The 18,532-nt window shown below is 39.1% G+C and overlaps 1 protein-coding gene across 10 annotated transcripts in view; it reads left to right on the top strand.

Annotated features, from left to right (window-relative positions):
• Positions 1-18,532, top strand: part of AKAP13 (A-kinase anchoring protein 13) — a 355,010-nt gene that overhangs the window by 143,125 nt on the left and 193,353 nt on the right. For all 10 annotated transcript variants that reach the window (XM_054531799.1, XM_054531800.2, XM_054531798.2 and 7 more), the window contains 2 exons: positions 1,349-1,645; positions 11,166-11,349. In XM_054531799.1, the coding sequence (XP_054387774.1) occupies positions 1,349-1,645; positions 11,166-11,349 (481 nt within the window). The remainder of the gene's footprint in view (positions 1-1,348; positions 1,646-11,165; positions 11,350-18,532) is intronic.

The raw sequence follows: 18,532 nt of genomic DNA on the forward strand, positions 1-18,532 counted from the left end.
GGCCCTTGGGAAAAAAGCTTGTGGAAAATCAACTTACTTATTATTCTGATTACATGGAAGAAACATTGTCTCTCTCAAAGACAGCAGAAAGCTTAGTTCGTTCCAAGTCTGAAACCTCTGTTGGCCTGTGCCCGTGGTATGGAAATTCAGTCTCAGGGACCATGTAGAGGGTTTCCCTCCATGCCCTGAGCTGTAGAAGAGCAGTCTGAATGTGTTAGAGATTCAGGGAAGTGGCATGTGCTTGGGTGCCTGTGATAATCAGGCAGAGCACGAAGTGGCATTACCCAAACAAAAACATTAACTCTACTTTCTATTCTGTCATCAGAAAGATAATGGGAGAAGGATGATGATAGGAGCATAGTTCTGGCTATTTGAGATCAGTGTGTGAAAACAGGGGAAATACAGTGTGCATTGTGATGAGTATATTCTGAATATTGGAAATATTTAATTCTGTGAGGCTAAAATTTCAAAAGAAAGCCCGATTCTCCAAGAAGGCCTTACCCATAGACACGTGGTGTTAAACCTTGCTGACCTGGCTCCAGCCAAACTCTTTGGAGTGGCATGCAGTTTTCTGCCTCCAATCACCACTCCTGAGGTGCCTGCCAGTCTGTACACTGGGCACCATGGAGTCCTTGGCATGTTTGCGTTTCCTGAACTGGGCTCCCAGCCACAGCATTGCATTATCCTCATGCAAACCAGGTAATTTCATTGAAGTCCTCATTACATTAGTGGTTGAGATGGGAAATAAGTGTATCTGAGAACAAAAATCATTATTTATTTTTTAGGCCTTGGATTGCTCATAGCAGTAAAATAAAATCAAGTAATTATGTACTTTTCCAAGTGCTTCATCATGTGAGCCTTTGTATTGTAATAATAAAGCAAGTGCTAGTGAATCTGTAAAATTCTTGCTATATAACTTGTATGAGTGATATTTTTTCCTGTTATGTTTTCAGATCTAATTTAGTTCAGTAGCTATTGGACTTTCCATCATATGCTAGGCCTTGCAGGTCCTTCAGCTTTCGTTCTTAAATCTGTTCAAATTGAATAGCCCTTGTTGACAGTCAAAGCCTGTTCAGTTCCAGATACCGTGTTATAGGCATGGTGAAAGCTGGGATACAAAGTTTTTTGTTCTTTGTTAAGGGAATTCATATTTGCAAATAATGTTAAAAGCTGAAAATGGAGTTTTAAGAAGTTTGGAAAAATGCTGTCAGAGCTCAAGAGGAAGGAGGGGGTGTTTTTTAGGGGGAGAAATTTGTATGTCATGAAATAAGAGCTAAGAGGACCCACTAGCGTCCTTTCAGCAGTGAGGCTCTAATACTGTTTTATTTGCTGCCTGTGTTTTCTTTAGGTCATGATTGCTGTGAAACAGTGAAGGTGCAGCTCTGTGCTTCCAAAGAGGGCCTTCCCGTGTTTGTGGTGGCTGAAGAAGACTTTCATTTCGTCCAGGATGAAGCGTATGATGCAGCTCAATTCCTAGCAACCAGTGCTGGAAATCAGCAGGCTTTGAACTTTACCCGTTTTCTTGACCAGTCAGGACCCCCATCTGGGGATGTGAATTCGCTTGATAAGAGGTTGGTGCTGGCATTCAGGCGCCTGAAGCTGCCCGCGGAGTGGAATGTGTTGGGGACAGATCAGAGTTTGCATGGTGAGAATTTATATGGTCTACAAATAAACTTTAAGTTTGTGATATTTCTGTTTTTTTTTTTTTAATGGGGCTGCTTCTCTATGGTCATCATATTCAGGTCTTCCACTGAGGCTGAGTAAATCTTAGAATTACTGTAGGAAAGTGGCCTCAATGGCATCTCTTCTGGGTTCTTCAATTGAGCTGTTAAGCGTGTTGTTGCAGTGAAATGACCCTAGGGATTACCCAAGGAGAGTGGCACATCACCTTCCTGTGGGTCTGGATTTCAGACTGGATCTCTCAAGTGTAGAAAGTGACACGCTCTTCATGAGGAGAGTAGCAGAGTTACTTTTTGGTGTTTAATGATCAAAGACATGGTTTTCCATATTGTATTCTGAAGTTCTCTAAAGATAGCCTGGAAGTGAAGGAGAGGAAAGATTGGGCAGTGAGTGGGAGGAGCATGAGAACAGGGTGTGCTGTGAGAAACCACACACTTCCTTAACCAGGTTAGTGTCACTCTTACTGACTTTATCTGTTAGCCCTCCCTATGAGAATTCACTGAAGAAAGGACTTTTTTTGTTTGTTTGTTTTTTGTTTTTTTTTTTTTTTGAGACGGTTTTTCACTCTTGTTGCCCAGGCTGGAGTGCAATGGCATGATCTCGGCTCACTGCAGCCTCCACCTCTCCTGCCTCAGCCTCCCAAATAGCTGGGATTACAGGCATGTGCCACCATGCCTGGCTAATTTTTTTTTTTTTTTTTTTTTTTGTAGAGACAGGGTTTCACCATGTTAGTCAGGCTGGTCTCGAACTCCTGACCTCAGGTAATCTACCCGCCTCGTCCTCCCAAAGTGCTGGGATTATAGGCATGAACCACTGCGCCCGGCCAGAACTCCACTTTTTCAAAAACGTTTACATAGTAAGTCCTCTTATTTAAACAAGGATTTTCCCACATAATTCTAGTAGCGAATGACATCTACTTGATGTCATAACTGTATAGATATTTTTTAATGAAACATAATGTGTACCTGGAGTTCAATAAGTAACATCCAGTTTCCCCTCTGAGTTCAAGTCCAATTGAACGATTTAGGAGTCCTGAAATAGAAACGAAAATGTTTACTTTATTAGTGATGAAATCTAGATTGGAAGCCTGATGTTAGAGCTCCTGCCAGAAGGGTCTGTTTGTACTTTCTATGTCTTCAGTGAAAGAGCTGGTCAGTCACACCACTGCCCTGTAGAGTCCACCCAGCCTTGAGTATTGAATTATGTTGGGTGAGCAGACCACAAGTCACCCTCCCCACAGGTGAGCAGTTCCTGAGGAGAAATACCCAGAGGGGCCTGAGCCATGGCATGGTTAGTTTCTACACTCAGATGAATTTTGTCTTCTTCCATGGAAGAATGGTAAAGAGGTCTTTGCCAGCTTTGATTCTCTTAAATCTACACTAAATTTAACAGTTAAACCTGTGGTTAGCCGTCAGAACGGTGTCCCATACTGTCAGATTCTACCTGGATAATCCTGCCCAGGTAAAACCTGAAAGGAAGTATCAAATCAAGGAAGAAAGGATTTATTCTTTTCTTCTTCTTTTTTTAGGTATAGTGTCCAAGAAACTTCTGTCTTGCTAATATTTAGAGATCAGAATATTTGACATTATATAAGGCATGAGTGCCTTTTCAGAAACCTGGTGATGGGCCTTAATACCTCTAGCTCCTCCTATTTCTGTATTGATACAGGAATGTTTATTCTGGCTGCCTTTCACAAATCAGTGTCAAGATAGTACTGCATTAGTTATTTGTGGGGCTTATGGTGTTTTATGGTTTTGTTTTGTATTGTTTAAAGAGGGGCCCAGGAGTTGGATAGTTTTATGTTACCATGATTAAAAACAACTATTAGAAAAAGCAAACATCTGAAACTTTGGACATACCACTTCCTCTCTCTCTCTCTTTTTTTTTTGAGATGGAGTCTTGCTCTGTCGCCCAGGCTGGAGTGCAATGGTGCAATCTCGGCTCACTGCAACCTCCATCTCCTGGGTTGAAGAGATTCTCCTGCCTTAGCCTCCCAAGTAGCTGGGAATACAGGCACATGCTGCCACGCCCTGCTACTTTTTTTTGTATTTTAGTAGAGATGGGGTTTCACCATGTTGCCCAGGCTGGTCTCGAACTCTTGAGCTCAGGCAATCCACCTGCTGCAGCCTCCCAAAGTGCTAGGATTACAGGCGTGGGCCACTGTGCCCGGCCACTTCCTCTCTTTGGGACTTAACTTCCTTGTCTTTAGTAGGAGGGAATTGGCCAGCTTTAATTTTTTTTTGTACTGTCAGTGTACTGGTAAATTTTCTGTTGCACAAAATTGCTCAAGCAGTGCTAACAAAGGCCAAACCAAATTTGAACACTGAAGGAAGGAAATACATATTAAAACCACAATGAGATATCATTACACATTTATCATAATGGCTAAGATGAAGAATACCAAGTGCTGGCAAAGATGAAGAACATCTCATATGTTGCTTGTAGGAATGCAAAATGTATAACCACTCTAGAAATATTTGGCAGTTTCTTGTAAAGTTAAACATACACTTAGCATATGACCCAGTAATCCCACTTTTGGGTGTTTATCCTAGAGAAATGAAAATCTGTAGTCACCAAAAAGTCTGTGCACAGATGTGCTCATAGTAATGTTATTCATAATCTTCAAAAACTGGAAATAACCCAGATTTTCCTCACTGAGTGAATATAGAAGCAAACTATAATATATCCATACAGTGGAATACTACTCAGCAATAAAAAGAAGCAAACTGTTGACGTGCAACAACTTGGATGCGTTTTAAATGCATTATGCAGGAAAATGAAGTCAGTTTCCAAAGGTTCCATACTATATGATTGTATTTATATGATATTCTGGAAAATGCAAAATTATAGAAAAAGAGAACAGATGAGTAGTTGCTAGGGGCTGAGAGTGGGGAAAGTCTGACTGCAAAGAGGTATCATGAGGGAATTCTTTGGGTTGTTGGAGTTTTGTATCTTCTTCGTGGTGGTGGCTATAAGAATCTATGCATGTGTTAAAACTCATAGGAGTGTACACCCCCTAAAGGTGAATTTTATTGTACATATATTTAAAATAATAATCAAAATAACAAAAGAAATTGTGTAAGTTAGTTGTATACTTTGCAAGGTGAAATGCATGCAGGTGACTTGAGAGAACTGTCTTTAAGTCAACAACTGGGATCAGGAATCTGATTTTCTGTGCCCAATTTACATTCTGCAGTTTAAATTGTTCTATTAATTGTTGATTAGAATCTGGGAACACTGGGTACAGTAAGGGGAGAGTAGCATCAGTTAAGAGTTCATCATGCCTGCTGTTGAGGGACGAATGGAATAGTCTGTTCACATCAATGAGTTGCACATCAAATACTTTTAAATAGGTATTTAAAGGAGAAAGGTACAAAGTAACCATGATGCCTGAGGTAATACAGGTAAATAAGGCACCTTGTTACATAACAGGACTTCTTGCTGTTGAAAGCTAGGATGTTTAGAGGTATTGTAGCCTCCTACTTACACAAAGTAGTTTATGTAAGATTTATGGCTAATCTGCTGTTTTAATTGTTTAGTTGCAGTGCTTTTTAGCTTTCTTCAGGTCAGTGACTCCTTAGGAAATTGCTCAGATTTCTCCTCGGAAAAAAATATTTATAGGTGCCTACCTGCACACATTTACATATGATAAATTTCTTAAGTCTCCCTGAACTTCAGGCATGATCATAAAGTTAAGAATTCTGGGTTTAACTTTGCTCTTGCAAAGTGGGAAAAGCAGGGGCATTGGAGTCAATTTGTTTGCATCCTGGCTTCGTTGCAAGGGTTTGTGCAAAATACTTAATCTCTCTGTTACTTAATTTCCTCATCTGTGAAATGGAGGAAGGTGTATTCTCATAATGTGTGCTAGTTTATAAGCTATTCATTTTGAATGTACCATTTAGAGACACAAAACATTGATGTTTTACTTGTTACAAAAATTAATCTTCACTTTAAATATGAACAGGAGGGAGTTTGTCCTTTTAAATCTTCCAAATGTTCTGTCATCCCTAGTTATATAAACAAGCTTCTACACGTTGTACTGTTGGCCACAGTTCTGCCTTAAATGCAGGTGATAAGGATTCATCTGGGTGTGGCGTGAATGGTGGGGCAAGGACATTTTTTTCTCTGCATTTTCCAAGTCTCACTTAGTTTCTCAGCTTAGTGGTTAGTGAAAATGGTAAATTAGGAGGGTGTTTTCCCTGAGAGACCTTTGTGCAGTAGCAGTCAGCATAACTCCCAGGTAATGTACGGCGGGCCCACTGCAGACTTGCTCTAGAGGAAGCAGGGAGAAACGTCCTGGGGGAAATCTTCATTCTTATTTACTCATGATATTGTATAACCAAGTGAAAAAGAGATCTGATCATCTTTGGGGGCAAGAATTCTCCCCTCAGAGAGAAATTTGGGTGGAGAGGTGGAAGACAGGTTTAGGAAAAACTACAGTAAGAACAGCCTGTGTATTCCCAGTTCTATATATCTGATATTGGTTAATAGGTCGCCCACCATAATCATTTGATGATTCAGTTCCCACCTCCTTTCAGAGTGTTTGGTAACTTTTCTTTCTTTCTTTTTTTTTTTTTTTTTTTTTTTGAGATGGAGCCTTCCTCTGTTACCCAGGCTGGAGTGCAGTGGTGCGATCTCGGCTCACTGCAACCTCCGCCTCCTGGGTTCACACCATTCTCTTGCCTCAGCCTCCCAAGTAGCAGGGACTACAGGCGCCGGCCACCACGCCTGGCTAATTTTTTATATTTTTAGTAGAGACGGGGTTTCACCGTATTGGCCAGGATAGTCTTGATCTCCTGACCTCGTGATCCGCCTGCCTCGGCCTCCCAAAGTGCTGGGATTACAGGCATGAGCCACCGCACCCATCCTGTGTTTGTGTATTTTTTCAGCTGTCATCACTGCTGAAAAGAAAATAACAACATATTTTAAAACTGCTAGTGGTTTTTTTTTTCTTTGGCAGAAGATTAATATTTATTGATCCCGAGACTAGTAGTGGTAGGACTTAAGCTCCAAAAGGTTTTGTTGCCTCTGAAACCTTGTTTTTGTTACAAGGTTACAAGTTTCATTTTTCCACAACCGCATTTTCTCACAGTGGCCTGTTTTCCTTCCTTTCACATGCAGCTGAGAATTCCTGTATCATGTGGGACTTTAGGTTTTTTAAGAGGTAGTCCAGAATAGTACAAAGAATGGTGATTTTGGAGTCATAGGTATAGATTCAAAGAGTACTGTGAGCAGGGCTTGCTGGGTGGATTGATGGGGTAGGAAAGTAGTCCTTGATTATACTGATCTCAGAACTCAGAACATTTTACTTAGAGAATCTGACCATTTATAAAAGATACAACCCTCTAGCAGGCTCATCATGCTTGAATGCCTACTAGGCACATCAACTTTTTTGCAGATCTGAGGGAAGGTGTGTGACAGGTGTGTCCAGCATATAAGTAAATAGAAAGCACGACATGAGACATTTTCTACTTTCCTTCTCTGTGGGTAGAAGCTAAGCCTGCAGAGATCTTTCCAATTAAGTATGGTTAAACAGGATAACCAGCCAACATGGGGTCTGTGGAATAACATTACAGCATAAAGAAAGGGAAAAGTATAAGTATTCAGATGGAAGATTTTCTGAGTATGCTTTCTGTAAGAAAAAAATTTAGATGATATTTCCCATTTGTCCTTTAAAGAGCTCAATAAAATCAGGTTTATTATGAAATTAGAGAAGGAGACAGCAAGGAGAAAAGTAGGTTTTATGAGTCAGTGTTCAAGTAGAGAAGCAGAACCACTAAGAGAAATAATATGTTAAGATTTATTACAAGGAATGGTGCCTTTGATTGTGAGGGCTAATAAGTCCAAAATTTGTAAGGCACGAGGGGGAGGGAAGATCATGGGCAAAAGTCAGTCCACCAACATGGGCCAAAATATCACGTGAGGAAGGGAAGATCGTGAGCAGGATGGAGCTCCACAGGCACAGGCTAGCGCTGTCCTCCACAGGTGGAATGGAATCCCTTCTCTACAGGGGAAACCTAAGAGCCTTCCAGTTAATGCAGTCAGGCCTACCCAGACAATCCAGGATAACCTCCCTTATTAGATCAACTGGTTAGGGGCTTTAATTACATCTGCAGCAAAGCTATTATTATGACGACAAGGATGGAAGGTGAGTGAGTTGGCAAAAATGATGCAGCCATCCACAATCCTAAAGCACAATTAATTCACACGGGGGACAAAGGACTCAGTTGACACTGTAGGAAAGGCCATTAGTGATCTAAAAAAAATGAAGTTGAGTAACTCAGATTACAGAGGAGTACTGATGCAGAGAAAAGGGAACAGAGATTGATCCTAAATTATTGAGCTCTGCAGTTTAAACACAAAAGGAAGAAAGCAGTGATGGAAGCTTTCAGGCTCTTAAAACAACACAGACTAAAGGAAACTAAATTCATATATTCATTTATCCCTTTGCACCTTGGCCTCTTCTACAAACCTAATTCACGTGACCCCTGAATCAAATAAAAATGTGTGAGAAATTAATGGGAGAATATCTAAAACTGGGGGTATATGCGTGCGGTGGACTACTCAGCAATAAAAGGGAATGTACTACTGCTACATGCAGCAATGTAGATGAATCTCAAACATGTTCATCGAAGAAGCCTTACACAAGAGTATATATTCTATAATTTCATCTATATGGAGTTGTAGAACAGGCAAAACTAATGTAGGTGAAAAATTCAGAACAGTGGTTAGCTCTGAATGAGGAGGAGAGGATTAACTGGAAAGTGAGACAAAAGAACTTTTTGGATATTGGTAATTTTCTATATGTTGGTACAGATTTGGGTTCACGTGTATATGCATTTGTCAAAATTTATCAAATGGGTATACTATACCATATGTATTTCGTTGTATATAAATCACCTAAAATTGTAACTACATATTGAATGCTAGTTAATTATATGCATGCTGAAGTATTTTTGGGTGAAGTGGACTGATATCTTCAACTTATTTTGAAATGCATAAAAATAAGGTGGATGGATGGGGAAATAGAAGGAAGAATGGTTGGATATATATATGTGATAAAGCAAATATAGAAAAACATTAATTGTAGGATCTAGGTTGTTGAGTGAGTGTCTGGCTATTTGCTGTGTAATTCTTTGAACTATGTGTACGTTGGAAAAGCTAATAAAATGTTGGAAGAAAACATAAAAAGGTGCTTTTTAAACCACATTAGTTTAGCTTGCTTGTAAGATTGCTTGTTTTTGTATTTGTGGTTTTATTTCCTAACAAAAAGAAACAGGGTAGAGTAATGGAAAAGGTTTTTTTTAATTTTTAAATTTTTTTTAAATGCAAGACAGAAGAACTTTCGATTTTAAATCCTTATTCTGACTGTGGGCAAGCTATTAATTCTATGAATCTGCCTTCATTTGCACAATGAAGATAACCAGACCTCATAGGGTTACTGTGAAGATAGAGTGGAAAAAGTTGACATAAACTGCCTAGCCCAGTGCATGGTGCATAGCAGGTCCTCACTACATTGTTTTCTCCTAATCTGTTATCCTCAGAAAGGGTCTACACAAAAGCAGATGTGGTACCAGTTGCTAAGACTTCAAGAAATTGAGAGAGGATGCGTGCAGAAGTCAGGGCATCAGCTCCTAAGCAGGCGCGTGGCCGTAGTATTGGGATTTCTACTCAAATGCTGAGCTGACTCAGAACAAATAACAAATCAAAAGAGTGGTTGTGGGAGGGTGGTAAAGAGACAGCTGCTTCAAGGTTGGAAATAACTAGCCTCTAAAGAATTACATATTTCCTAGTTAGTGCCTCATTAGCTCTTTTGTTTTTGATAAGGATGTCAGAACAACTGTAAGGCACAAGTTAGATGGTGCTATTTGATCTTTTGTGACGATTCTATTTGTCCTTTTGTCTGGCCTTGCCACCTGCACAGAGGTGTTGATTATTAAAATTTGTACCTGCACGTGTAGTTGTTGCTTCTGGGGCATAATCTTTCCAGCCATGTGCCTCTGGTTAAACACCCTTTAAATCCTGAATTGGTCCATGTGTATACAGTTCTGTAGGGAAAATATACAATATGAAAAATTGTGCTTCCAAGGAAATTTACCTTGGAAATAGGGATACCAGACTAATACACAGATGACATTTGGAAACAGTGTAATTCAGTGTAAAATCACAGCTTCAAAAATCTGTTCATTCCTTTGTGATATTCACGTATAGAAGCATTTGAGGACTTCACAGTAAGGAGAAAACCACTGGGGTCCAAAAAGTCTGAGTGCTCAGTGAAGAAGTTTAGACCCGTGGGAAGCCATGAAGAATAAGAGATGATAGCTAAGCTGAGGCAGGCACAACTTCAGGGTGCCATTCCCAGCTCCCTGGAGTTAAGTGTAATACAGCCTTCTGGGGCCATATGTGGCATGCCTGCAAAGACCTCAGCTCCTGTCATCCTAGGTTGGGCACAGAGGACTGCTGAGGAAGAGAGTATTGCTGGTGAACCTTGAATGTAATTTGATGTCCAAGAGGACAGTGAAGAGAGCAGGGAAACAGAGAGGAACTGAGATTTAATGAATGTCTACTACAGCCAGTCATAATACTAGCATTTCATCTACCTCTTCTCATTTGTTACACCTCTATGAGTGAGGTGTTGGTATCTCACTTTAGGGATGAAGAAAGTGAAGTTCAGAGATGTTACATGAATTGCGCTTGGTCACACAGATGGTAAATGCCAGATTCAAACCCAGATTTGTCTAACTACAAGCCCTTCCTCATTCCGTCACTTTCAGAGCGACTCACTTTACTAAGAGGGAGCTTTTATTTCAAGTTAAATAAACGTTTTCCTTTCTGCAGTTATTAGTGGATTGTCTTAGAGTTAGTCTTCCTTATTGTGCCAGAAGATGCATTTCTTCCTCTCATTAAACAAATAAATAAAGCTGGCAGTGCCAGAAATTTGGTTTGCCCTTATTGTGGAGGAATAAAAAGACCCATGTGTACTGAACAAGCAGAACCTGTTTTTAGTGTTTAACTAGCCAACTCGTGTCTGGGTGTTCTTTTAAAAAGTAATTATACCATTTTTAAGTCCCAACAGCTATTCCCTCTTGGACCTCATGTTGTGGGGCTGCATTTGCTTCTGTTATTATTATTTGAGTAAAGGAATGTGTGTGGGGGTCACCTTTATATGCCTGCCTGTGAAATTGTTTGAACAAACACTGTGTATTAAGTCAGGATATAGAAATGTCCTGATTCTGTTTTGCAGGGCTGTGTTCTATTGAAGATTTTGCTTCCTATACTTTCTATGCTTTTGTAGGTTTGTTTTGCCTTTACTTGAGGGCTGATTCTACCTGGTCACAATAAAGCTGTTCACACTGTATGTTGTAGCTTAACTTTACAGTCTTAGGCACTTGGAGGCAGTAGTGTTTACATAACTTGTATTTATGTTTGTTTGTTTTTTGTTTTTTTATTTCCTCACTTATGTTCATTTTCTCCCCCATTTACAGATGCTGGCCCGCGAGAGACATTGATGCATTTTGCTGTGCGGCTGGGACTGCTGAGGTTGACGTGGTTCCTGTTGCAGAAGCCAGGTGGCCGCGGAGCTCTCAGTATCCACAACCAGGAAGGGGCGACGCCTGTGAGCTTGGCCTTGGAGCGAGGCTATCACAAGCTGCACCAGCTTCTAACCGAGTAAGTGCTCCTTCTCCTTTATTTCTCTCCTCTCATCCCCAGCCCCACCCCCGATTCATAGGAGTACCACCCACTTGGCATCTTAATGTGTGTTTGCCACAAATTAAAACCTCAACTCTGTACCTTGCCTTACAAAGGGGTTTGTAAGCTTGCTCCTGCTAACCACTTCATTGTCTGAGAGAGAAACGTAAGTCATATTACCATTTTCTCTCTCCTCTGCCTGCCTGCCTTCTTCATTTCTTATCTCTTATATTTTACTGTTTTACTCAAAAGTCAGAATGAGCCTTGTCTGTGGAGGTAGCATAACATTACCAATGTATACAGTTTATCCTGGTTTAGTACAAGAGGAAACAGATTTCCTATATCATATTTTTTTTCTAGTATGTCTTTAAGACTTGAAAGAGTTAATTAGAAACCAGTACTTCCATATTATAATTGCATACAGAAAATATGGTAAACAATTAAGTTTTAGATTGAATGTAATTTCTGTGAATAAGATTTGAGAGCAGTGGTTTCTTCATATGAACAGCAATAAAAAGCAACTGAATTGTCCTGGAAATGTGCAGTAGGAAATCCTGTCTGTCTTTGGGCTCAATTATTGTATGTCCTGACTCTTTAAAGAGTTCTCTGGGGAAGGTTGTTAGTCAAAACATTTGAAGAGCTCTCTTTTATTCTTGTATAAATAAAGAAATAAATGCACTAGAGCAGCCAAAAGTTTTTATTGGAATGTTTATATAAAGAAGTTTCAAGAATAGTTTCTGTTGTTTAATATATTTTTATTAGTTTCGTGGTTAACATCATTATCTTTTCCACCAGATTATCTGAACAAGTATAAACCCCATTGGATCTATGTTCTTTAGCAATTGAGGGACCTGTGCAAATTGAGTCAGTATTAGCAAATTCTCAGATATTTTGCTCATGCCAGATTTAATTTAGTTGTGCTTTATGTTTTACCATTTTTAACTGTGTATATAGTCTGGAAGGACCAAGAAGAGATCTCAGAATGTAATGCTACTTATGGTTATGTAAACAGCTTTTTCTTGCTTCACTTGCCAAGCTTATACCTTTCCCCATCAAGCTAGACAGACGGTTCTTTGCAGAAAGCTTTCTGATGGGTGCTACAGATACAGTGGTGGTAGGAGGGGCACTTATCTCAAATGAGCTTTGGATACCTGAGCTCTCCTAAGACAGTATTCCAGGGAGTGATACGTTCTACTCCTTCACACTTCCCATCTGGCCAATGATTGGATTCATTCTACGGTTAGCCTCATGGCCTCAGGAAGAGAGGCCTTGTTTCAGAAGTTGAAACAGTTAACTCCGCATAACTATTGTGAAGTTCAAATGCATTTCCTCTAAATTTGATTTTTGCTGGGAAGCAGAGTTGGTTAAGGACTGCCATCCAAATGGGGAAATAAAGTGATTACAACAGCTTCATTATATCCTTGGAAGGGATGTCACAAGACTGTTATTGCAGCACAGCTTTAAGGAAACTAGAGTGTGTTTGTTCTTGGACTTTTTTTTGCTTGCTTTAAAGTACTACTTCTGTTACATGTGGGAAAGCCACTTACCTCCTTTTGAAGGGAGATTGGTAAGGGAAAACCAACCTGAGAAATCTCCAAGTAGAGGACCCTGATGGGAGAGGATGAGCACCTTGCTGCAGATCTAGCTCTTAACTTGAATTCTGGGATGTTACTGTTCTGAAGCTTAGAAAAAGTTCTGAGTCATAATTAGCAATTAAAAAATGGAAAGGGGGCGATTGTCCCAAATCACTCAGGCTGAGAGTGATTCTAGTAGAATTTGATAGAATTTCAGTTGTTAAAGGATCAAGAATGATCATTTTGTTATTGGTTTTCTTTTCTCCTTCCCTTCCCCTTTCTTTTCCTATATACATAACATAAAAATGGTTAAAATAGTAAATTTTAGGTACAGCATTCAATGGCATTCAGTACACTCACAACACTCACAAAGTTATGTAACCATCACCACTGTTATTTTCAGAACTTTGTCATCACCCAAACTGAACTTCCTTTCCCCCAGCTCCTGACAACCTCTGTTCTCCTTTCTGTCTCTAAGAATTTGCCCATTCTAGGTACCTCATATAAGTGAAATCATGCAACATTTGTCTTTCTGTGTTTGTCTTTCACATAGCTAATGTCCTCAAGGTTCACCCATGTTGTAACATGTGTCAGAATAATATGTATTTCAAAATTGCTAAAAGAATATATTTCTCACCACAAAAAAATAAGTAGCTGAGATGATGGGCATGTTACTTAGCTTGATTTTATCTTTCTATAGTATATACATAGATTAAAACATCACATTGTACCCCATAAATAAATAAATTTATATAATTATTGTCTATTACCAAACACACACACACACACACACGCACACACACACACACACACACGCAGAGCCATAAGTGTAAACAACCTAGATGTCTATCACTGATAAATGGACAATGTGTTATATTCATTACAATGAAATACTACAGCCTTAAAAAGAAAAGATCATCTTTAACAGATGAAACTGAGATCCAGAGAGACAAAGTGGTTGGATTAGGATAACAAGGTGGTAGGGCCAGAAATAGAAGCCAAAAGGCTGTCCAGAGCTCTTTCCTTCCACTCCTGGGATTCTTAAAAAGTGGCCCAAGAATAGACTTCATGGGGTCTGTATCTCTTGAAATTATAAACGTTTATGCGTATGTTTTTCTGAATAAAGCATTTGTTGGTGAGATTCACGAAGAGGTTTGTAGAAAGTTAAGAATCGCCACAATGTATGATGCTGTCTTTCTAATAGTTTTAGACTTTGGGTATCTTCTTCCCCACCCTGCTTTTTAAAAATGAAATTGTCCACATATAAGCCAGCCTCTTTTATTGCCTCTTTTCAGTTAGTATGAAATTGAAGTATGACTATGTACATTTTACATTTATTGAATAACTAGTTGCATTCTACACTTTACTGAAAAGTCAAGCTTATTTAACCCCATTTATAGCCCTTCCAAAGTACATTTGTTGTTTTAATTCCTTGGTGCTTTACCTTGTTTTTTGCTTTTTAATTTTTAAGTGGGGTGTGGGGAGCCTTGTGCTGGTTAGGGCCCAAGTTCTTTTTGTGTTTCTTTGTTCAAGGCTTATTTTGATTGCCAGTCTATTTTGATAAACCAAGTCTTACTTCTGGGAAAATTATGATTAGCCATTCTTGGACATACAAGGATTCTCTAAGACCTATCCCTTTAGAAACCGCTTGAACTTTATTTTAAATCCTACCAGATAGTAATAACTACTCAGGACATTTTTTTACAGTTTCCCTTTTTTGTAACCCATGATTGTTAACTTTCACTTTGTTCAGTGTTAGGGAAGGCAGAGCTTTCGTTGACTTGCTGTTTCACTTTAGCTTATATTTAGATCTTTCATTATGAATATGAATGCATTTGTGATCTGAAAATGCCTCTTAAATGCATTGTATTTAAGTTTCACTTTAAGTAAATGAAAGAATTTATGTAGAGAGCATAACTCAGTGATTGACATATATGTTATCTCTTATTTCCCTTTCTTTAATTTTCTGTCTTGCCTGAGAAATCTTAGCCCCAGAAGAGTACCCAAAACATGTAGGCCTACTTCTCCTTTAGTTGGACAATCATCTCCTCTGATTTGAAGACCCCACCCATGGTCACCTAACTAGTTAGTGATGGAGAGAATAGGTAAAGACCCCAGTTTGCAGGCTCTTGGTGTCATGAATGCTAGGAAGTGACAATAACAGATGAGCGTGGCATTGTAGTTATCTAAGAAGAAAATATTAGAGCCAGATGTTATTGGATCTGGCTGATCTCTTACTCACACATCACAAAGTAGAAATCTTGGGACTTGGATCACCCATGTTGGGGGTACGAGGGAGCCTGAGAGTAAGAGGAGGCTCCAGGTAGTCACTAGGTGTGCAAACTTGGAAGTCAAACCTAGGTTTGCATTTTGGCTCTGCCATTTGCAAACTTTCCTTGCTAAGCCTTGATTTCTTCATCTCATAAAGAAAGGATATTGCTATCTACTTCCTGGATGATAACCCAGTCTCTAGTATATGCAATATGAAAAATTAGGGCTTATTTGTCATACAGATTCTGGTTATTTTTGTGGAGCAAATAAAGGTGCTATAAATATTTCATCTTGGAGAAATATGGTAGTATAGTATGGTAGAATTGCTTACGGATTAAAAGCTTAATTAAAATCTAAGCCTGCCTACTTAGTAGTTAGTGTGACTTGGAAAATGTCACCTATCCACTGAGTCTCATGTTTCCCCTCTCTTAATGATAATACCTGTTCTGCCTGCATCACAAGGTTATTTTAACTAAAAAAAGATTTGTGCAAATACTTTGTTAAACTCTAAGATACTCTATTTGAACATTTCCTATATATTAATAATAATAATGATATCAGTAAAATTAGAGTTAACTGATCAATGAAACTCAAATTCCAGGTGATTGGTCTACCAGATATCTTGTTATGTAATATTTCTTGTAGTTCTCTGTGAATTAAAGTTAGTAGAGAGATTGGAGAATTGTAGTTAGACTGGCTGGTTTTCAATCCAGGGTCTACTTCTGTGAAACTGTATTATCTATCTTGGGTGATTCACTTAACCTCTCCAAACCTCGGTGCCTTTTTTTTTTTTTTTTTGTCTCACAACAAGAAGAAGAGGACTGTCTTCAGTGGGTTGCTTTGAGAAATAAGCAATTCATGTAGAGAGCATAACTCAGTGATTGACATAAATGTTACCCCCATTTCCCTTTCTTTAAGTTTCTTTTCCTTCTAATGCCTATGTCAGTTTTTCATACTTTAGGGAAATTTTACCAGATTCTTTAAGTATTTTAAGCATCATTTGAATGTCCTTACTTGATGTAGGTTGGAAATTATTCCCTAGTGTAATAGATACTACTTTAAATAAAATTAGTTTGGCCCTCTGATACATGCTGTGATGTTGATGCCTGTAGATTAATGGAACAAGGAATTCTAGATGGATAAAAAATCATTTACAATCCTTCCACCCTTATAAGAGGAGTATTTATTTTAAGAATTTCAACTCTGGAGTGGTGGCATACAAGTGCTGAAATATTTCAATTGCCCTAAGAGCCAGTTTAAACATATTTGTCTTCATAAATGTCATCTTATTTTTAGTATCAGCTGAACAAATCTTCATTTATTGAATGCCTATACTGCACTAGAAACCATGGTTGGTACATTCCAGATATTATTTCATTTCAACCGTATATCAACCTTGTGAAATAGGCATTATCTGTGTTTTGTGGGAGAAATATGGAGGCTCAGAGAATTAAAGTAACTAGTCCAAGGCTATATAGAAAATGGTAGAGCTACTGTTACACAGACAGCTGTGGAATGCCGAGGCCCATATTCTTCCCTCTACAAAAATTCGACAGAGAGAAAGAAGAGACTCAGGACGAGGCTACTAGGGTACAATATTAAATGACTCTTAGATGTAAAGGGTTATATGGTTTCTAGTCTATATTTTTTTGAGGAAAACAAGGTTCTTACTATAATAACTATACATTTATATTACCCATTATATGACTTTTAAAGTATGGTTGATTACATTCAAGCTACCATTTTACATATGGTAAGTATTGTCATCTCTGATTGATTGATTGATTGAGACAGACTATTGCTGTCACCCAGGCTGGAGTGCAGTGGCATGATCCTGGCTCCCTGCAGCCTCTGCCTCCCAGGTTCAAGTGATTCTCCTGCCTTAACCTCCTGAGTAGCTGGGATTACAGGCGTATGCCACCACACCCGGCTTATTTTTGAATTTTTAGTAGAGATGGGGTTTCACCATGTTGGTCAGGCTGGTCTCGATTTCGTGACCTCGTGATCCGCCCGCCTCGGCCTCCCAAAGTGCTGGGATTACAGACGTGAGCCACTGCACCTGGCCATCTCTGTTTTATAATTGAAGAAACTGAGGCCAGAGAGGTAAAGTGACTTGCCCAAGGTCTCGGTTCACAAGGTTGCAAAGTAACAGAACCTAAAGTCCACCGATCTGTCCAGATTGAGGGGACACATGTGAATGTTGAACACAGACCCAGCCTGACAAGCTCTAGGTACTCAGTCATGATTTATTGTAGTAGGCACTATTGGCCCCTCTCAAAGGGTTTGTGCCTGTAAGCTCTCAAGTCCTTCTTACAAGACACTTGCGCTTGAAACCTAGGTGTAGGGTTAGGTGGTGGAGTAACTACTCAAGAATACATATTTCACAATGGAACCAAGTGCTATTGAGCAAGATGTTCTGCCAACATAGTAATTTTGCCCTTTTAGATTCCTCTTCAAGTACTTGACAAGTGGGTCCTCAGTAGCCCATCTGGTGCAAAACAAGTTTGGAGACTTTGCTTTTGCATAGTAAAGCAAAAGATGAAACAAATGTACAGACTTACCTTAAAAATAATAACCAGAGAGGCAGGATTTGGGATAACTTGACATCTGGCCAAAGTCCCATTCATCAGTCTGTCCATCCCTTCGTATCTGACTTCCTTTGTCATTGTGTGATCTAGGTCTTTGTGTCTTGGTAAAGATAAAGTTGTAGATAACTGAGTGGAAACTAGAGAATGGGGGAGGAGACTAACATTTATTGAATATTGAATACCTGCTTTGTGTTACGCACAGTACTACCTTGGTGCTTTACTTGCGTTTTCATTTAAAACCCCTCAGCAAACCTCAGGGAGGCTAAAGCAGCTTGTCCAAGGCCGTATAGTTAGTCGCTATTTTCACAACCTGTCTTTAGGTTGTATTCAGATTTATTCATAGAATTTTGTGAGGAGGCATGTTTGGTAGCATTCTCAGGCTTTTAACCTAATTAATTTATGATGGTCAATAACTCTGGTTCTCAGTGCCTTTTTTCCCCCTAAGTTTTCAGCTGGACGACTTTAAGCATTTGACGTTTTGTATTTTTTAAACCATTTAACTAGTAATCTCAGGATTGCCTATCTGGCAACATGCTAGAAAATTGCAGAATGTACTTTCTGAAGATAATATTGTACTTACAGAGCAATTTATTGTATTTGTTGCTAGGTATTTTGTATAAATTCTCATATATTTATCCTCTCCCCAGCCCTTTGAAGGTGGGCATTTTATCTCCATTGCACAAGGAAATATAATAGCCACAGCTGGTAAGTGATGGAAGAATAATTTGA

Source organism: Pongo abelii, chromosome 16, assembly GCF_028885655.2.
Source record: "Pongo abelii isolate AG06213 chromosome 16, NHGRI_mPonAbe1-v2.0_pri, whole genome shotgun sequence".
In the NCBI taxonomy this organism is placed as follows: domain Eukaryota; kingdom Metazoa; phylum Chordata; class Mammalia; order Primates; family Hominidae; genus Pongo; species Pongo abelii.